Source organism: Diadema antillarum, unplaced genomic scaffold (assembly GCF_040938485.1).
Source record: "Diadema antillarum isolate AM-2024a unplaced genomic scaffold, OU_Dant_1.0 seq00001166_RagTag, whole genome shotgun sequence".
Lineage (NCBI taxonomy): Eukaryota > Metazoa > Echinodermata > Echinoidea > Diadematoida > Diadematidae > Diadema > Diadema antillarum.
Genome location: NW_027271973.1, coordinates 538,159 through 543,722, shown reverse-complemented (window position 1 = coordinate 543,722; position 5,564 = coordinate 538,159). Strand labels below are relative to the sequence as shown.

General features: G+C 38.2%; 1 protein-coding gene across 2 annotated transcripts; it reads left to right on the top strand.

Moving 5' to 3' along the window:
* The first annotated feature begins 514 nt into the window (after positions 1-514).
* On the top strand, positions 515-4,734 carry LOC139744395 (uncharacterized). Of its 2 annotated transcripts, none has more exons than XM_071654837.1 (2): positions 515-719; positions 2,718-4,734. In XM_071654837.1, the coding sequence occupies exon 2, from the start codon at positions 2,727-2,729 to the stop codon at positions 4,578-4,580; it is 1,854 nt and encodes a 617-aa protein (XP_071510938.1). In that variant the 5' UTR covers positions 515-719; positions 2,718-2,726; the 3' UTR covers positions 4,581-4,734. The 2 variants fall into 2 exon arrangements, with proteins under 2 accessions (XP_071510938.1, XP_071510937.1); XM_071654836.1 differs by having other exon boundaries at positions 2,714-4,734.
* The last annotated feature ends 830 nt before the right edge of the window (positions 4,735-5,564 follow it).

Genomic DNA, 5,564 nt, shown 5'->3' with positions numbered 1-5,564 from the left:
TCACTTTCGCTTTGATTCATTCTTATTTCATATCAGGGACTTAGAATTTGCACAGGCCTTCCAAGACATAATTTTCATGCAAGCTGAAAGAAAGCAAAATATTAATAATATATTTTTTAAAAAATCTGGTGTAAATCAGGTTGCTATAAATGAAGGCAAAGTCCAGAATTGATATTATGAATGGTGTATATATTAAATTAATACTCTTAACACAATCAAACGAAAATAGTTTTCTAAATGAGTTGATCTCAGTTTCCTACTGTGATGCCTGTCCTGATCGTTGCTGTACTCTTTTTACATAACGACGGTAACTAACAACCGTAATTCATAAATCGTTCTCTTTCCAATGAATTTGCAAAAGTCAATGTCCCCAGCGTACCTCGCTTTATACGAGGCGATACATTACATGATGGGCTCTGACTTTCAGGTAGAGACAAACAGTGGGGGAAAACCCGCTGCTATAATTATCATAAAGGTCACAGTGAAAAAGGTCATGATAAGCAGAGGTGCTCATTTCATAGCTTTGTAATGATATGTCCTCCGTTTCTCTAAACTCTAAATACTCTGTCCGGGTATTTAGAAAGTAAGACCACATTCAATCGAAGCTGTGCTCGCCTCCCTTCAGGCTGAACCGATTACAGGTTGTGATCTCATGCCTAGTTATACTTCAGAACCAGACATAAATCAGCAAGATCGAACCCGGAAGTACGGCATACTTGGTAAGCATAATCTAGATAAAACGATAGCCACACACGTACCCGTGTATACTTGTGCGTAACACGTATGGTTTTACAATGCATGAGATTACTAGATATAGGCTAAGAATTATTGATTCTTCCTTGTTTGTTGTTGCTAACATTTCTGTTATGGTTTTGCAGTTTGATTTAAAATGTTTAATCCCTCAACCTACATTATAATTTGTAATACATTTGTGAAACAGAAAAACTGGAACATTAGGCTTTCAAGTAAATACTATTTGAATAGAGATATTGCTCACTTTCTCCTTTGGAAATAAATCAATGTCTAACAATCTTATTACAAATCTATGCCAAAAAAGAGGTTAACGAATTAGGAGACACGAGTAGAACTTGGCACAAGTCAGAATTCTTTAGGACCTCCTTATTCTTTTCTTTTTACTGTGTTAACATTACGACCTGCTAAATCACTTTCTTTTCCTAACTTAGACTGAAGCACGCGAGAGAGATGACTATTCATGCTTGTATTTGGAACTCGATCGTAGTGTCTGCAGATAAAGAACAAAAGAAAAAACTTAGTCTGAATGATAATGTTGTTAGACACATTTTCTTTCCTAAAATGCACTTAAACGTTAGATAGCCTCTCAGAGGTTTTTAACATGACAGTGGAAAAATTAGGAAGGTTATAAACACAAGGCTGTTGATAATTTGTACACTACATAAAGCCAATGTAAGATAGCACATATTATTTCAGCTTGTATGGGGAAAATTGTTAATAGAGTTACATCTTGGGACGTTTATATCCATAGTGCTTAATGGCGATATCCATCTCTTCATCCTTATTCTCTTTCTGTGGGGACTTTGGTATCAAGGATGTAATTGCTTTATTCCTCAAAGAATAAATTGTGGAGATTTCATGACCTAAAAGAGAACATCAATTTGCTTCAGAAAGAGGAACAACAAGGATGTTGGGTGAGAGTGCCACTCTTTCCCTGCTCTGTCAATATTCTCCCCCCCCCTCTCTCTCTCTCTCTCTCTCTCTTTGCTCTTTTGTCGGGGGGGGGGGATGAGTCAACTTCTATTAAGATAAGTATATATTCTAATCACAAATGAAAGGATGCTCTCCTAGACCTTAATGACGTAAGCATCTCTTCATAAAGTTCGCACAAGACAGCACTAAGTGTTCAAGCACAAATAGGGTTATTTACCGATAATGGCTGCAAAGAGAAAAAAAAGAAGCTATGACGATCAAATTTTCACATAGTCTCATTTCTCTCGACGGCAAATAAAAATGGCATGTGCATAAACCTAGTTATGAAATTAAGTCCACAGTAACTATTGACCGCCTTCCTCTTCTCAGTCACTTTATTCTGTTTTTCTCTGCACCATTTGTTGATACAATTTCTTTAGTATCGAAGGCTGTTACACTTTCCTATGAAAATACTGCTTCCGGCTTTGTTTCTCAACTCGTATTTGTTTGATCCCGGGATATATTATTTATTCTGATATTCTCTTTGTACGTATATGGCGACTCGCTGGAGGACAAATATTGCGTTATACACAGGGTCATGATTAAATGAGCCATCCCTCAAATAGCAACTCAGATCACCTCATCACATTTTTGTGAGTGCATTTGTGAGGCTTTGCTTCTTGTTTGACTAATGCTCATTTCAGGTCTCAAATAGTGATACTAAATTATAGCATATTTCTAAAGTGGTACAATTGTATGACAGACTCACGGGATAGCTGGCTGTGGTCTCATGAGACATTGTGGGGTCCGCTTAAATTAGCAGACATAAATCAGCAATATTGACCCCGGCAATAAAGCATGGTTGGTACATGATAAATGGTATTCGCAAAAGTATCTTAATTTATTTTTCATTACTTTTTTCGGTCTTACGAATGCAAAATTCTGTCGACATGCCTCTCATTCACTTTCCTTTTCTTTTAATGCTGATATTATATTTCGGCTTGTCCTTGTTGATGTGTTTACCTCTTTGGGTTCTTGTTGCTGTTAGGCAGACAACGACCATGGCAATGTTTCATCAAATCAGCAGCCAGAATCTGGAGTGTCCTATCTGCCTGTCACTTTTCAACCAACCTAAATCACTGACATGTTCTCACACCTTCTGCAAAGACTGCCTGGAAAGTATCTTTCAAACTCGGCCAAACCAACAAACTATAGCATGCCCTGTGTGCAGGAGAGAAACGCCCTTACCCAGGGGAGGTGTGAGTAAGTTACAAACAAACGTACCCCTAAGTTCTCTCGTCGACGAAGTGAAAACCAAGAGTCCAACGTGCGCAGTTTGTGAGATGGACGAAAAGCCACCAGCTGTGTCATACTGTCAGGACTGTGGGAAATATATGTGTAAAGCCTGTGAGAAAAGCCACTCTACCTGGACACCGTTCTCCATCCACACAATAGTAGCCATGAGCGAGGTGCTCTCGGGAAAGTTTCCAATTAAGAGGCGACGGAAATGTAAGAAACATCCTAATGAGGATGAAGACTGTTTCTGCCCCAATTGCCGAGAGTACACGTGCAGTAAATGTTGGATGCTGATGCATTTGCAAGAGGGACATAAGCTTGAAGAGGCAGCTATCCATGAAGAGCGATTAATGAAAAATATCGAGGAATTGAAAGAAAGAACAACTTCAAAGAAAACAACCTTTGAAACCCATATCGAGTTCATAGAGACACAACGCAACGAAATAAACACTATGCTGAGAAAGCTCAATGATGACATCGACAAGACGTACGAGGAATACATGAAACTACTGTCAGCCAGAAGAGAGGCCTTGAAATGTCAAGTGAAACGATTGTCTGATAAATTTGAGAAGGAATTACAAGCTATGGAGGAAGAGAGTCGGCAATTAGTCTGTCAAATGGACGCTATGGAAGAGCTTGTTAGTAACGGCATAAAGGTACCGCTGGAGAAAGACGCGTTATTTGCGCACGACACGCTGTGCGAGAACTTGAAGAGCTTTCTTGGACGAGATGATCCTGACGACCAATCACCGAGAGGTGTGACAGAACGAGCTCAGAAGATTTCATTCTGTAGATACGTGAAGGTCAATGAACTTTTGCTTGGAGATCTGAAAAGGTGGGATGTCAGAGCAGACGTAGAGCTCCCAGTCAATAACAGCATGCTCTGTATGACTCGTGCACGAGACGGTAAGATGATGGTGGGATCGGTTGAAGGTGGAATCCATTTCTACTCCCCTGATGGCGAGTTACAGCAGACCGTGTTGAAGGATGTCAGTGTGGCTAGCATTGGATTCCTGTCTGATGGTCGAAGTGTTGTACGAGACTTAAAACACAAGCTGTCACTCTACACTGCACAGTGGAAGAAGCTGCACGTCACGTTTGAGAAGATGAGTTTCAATGAAGGAGGAATTGGTGGTCTTACTGTGGATAGAGATGATAATATCTACATAGGTTATGAGATGGCCAAGAAGGTGCAGGTATTTACCCCACAGGGAGGTAAGACAGTCAGGGAAATATCGTGTGATGGACACATGCCTTTGCAATTATTCTCCTGTCATACTACGGGGAAACTGATTCTGACAGACACATCAGAAGTCGTGTGCCTTGATGGTCAGGGGAAGAAGGAGAATGTCTTGAAGAAGAAGGAGGGTATGGTTGCCTGCCCAGCTGTTTGTCGAGATGATTCGGTCATTATAGCCTGGGTGAAGCACAAGGAGGGTCTCGTCAGTATCGATCGATACACGAAAGATTTGGCGCACAGGCACAATATCATCACTGATTTCAAGATACAAAAACCAGAAATAGGTTGGTACTTTCTACAAGAGTTTGAGAGTGGTGAGATAGCTCTCTGCACTCCAGATAGACTATACATATTTCAATCGCTATCATGTCAAATTTAAATCTCGCAATCGACGTTATTAATTTTGCTTCCACATTTCTTTGGAAGAAATAATCCATATAGAGATGACATATCTGAATGGTAATACATTAACACTCAAATTTTATGGCTATTGGTTTTACATGTACCCCACCTACCTTCATGAATGATCATTCATATATATTTTTCATACTGTTGCTAGGTATTTCGAGAGGTACAAGTAATGATAGGATGATTAATATTTCCAGAAGTCAATATTTAGTAACATCTCATGTTTCCTGATGTAATTTCTCATTACATAAAGCTATAATTCTTTTTTTCCCCCGGGCATGACATTGTTTTGTTTTGTTTTTATTCAACATGTAATAGGGTATATGTCTGTTTTATGCCATGCTGAAGTATGAATACAAACTGTGAAATTATGGAATGGTGTATACAGACCACATTGACATGTACATTATATGGTATAATGAAATATATATATATATATATATATATATATATATATAATGAATAAGGTTTGTAAAAGATGCTCTAAAACATGAATGTACAAATTTTCTTTACATTACGATGTTGAACGTAGCGTTTCCTCCCTTTAAGTAGGCATATCTTTCAAAGGGATCGTATAGTTTTGGTTGAGAATTAACTTCAGATTTTTATTATTTTGTGGTGATAGTGGAAACCTCTTATGAAATATGAAAGAGCATGTAATTCCATTAGGATTTCAACGTTCATTTGATGAAAATTGAATTTGAAATGGCTGAGATATAAAAAAAAACCCAAAAGAGAGTGATCCTAATAAAGTGTGGGACCCACATTTTAATTTTTATTACGATCGTTTTGTTTTAGTTTGTTTTTGGATGTTTAGGCTATTCCAAACCCGATTTTCATCAAATTAACTTTGAATTCCTCTTTAATTATGCTATGTATTATTTCATTTTTTTTTATCTTGCAAAAAACAAAAAAAAAAAAAAACAGTTAAAGCCCAGTTATCATCTCCACCAAT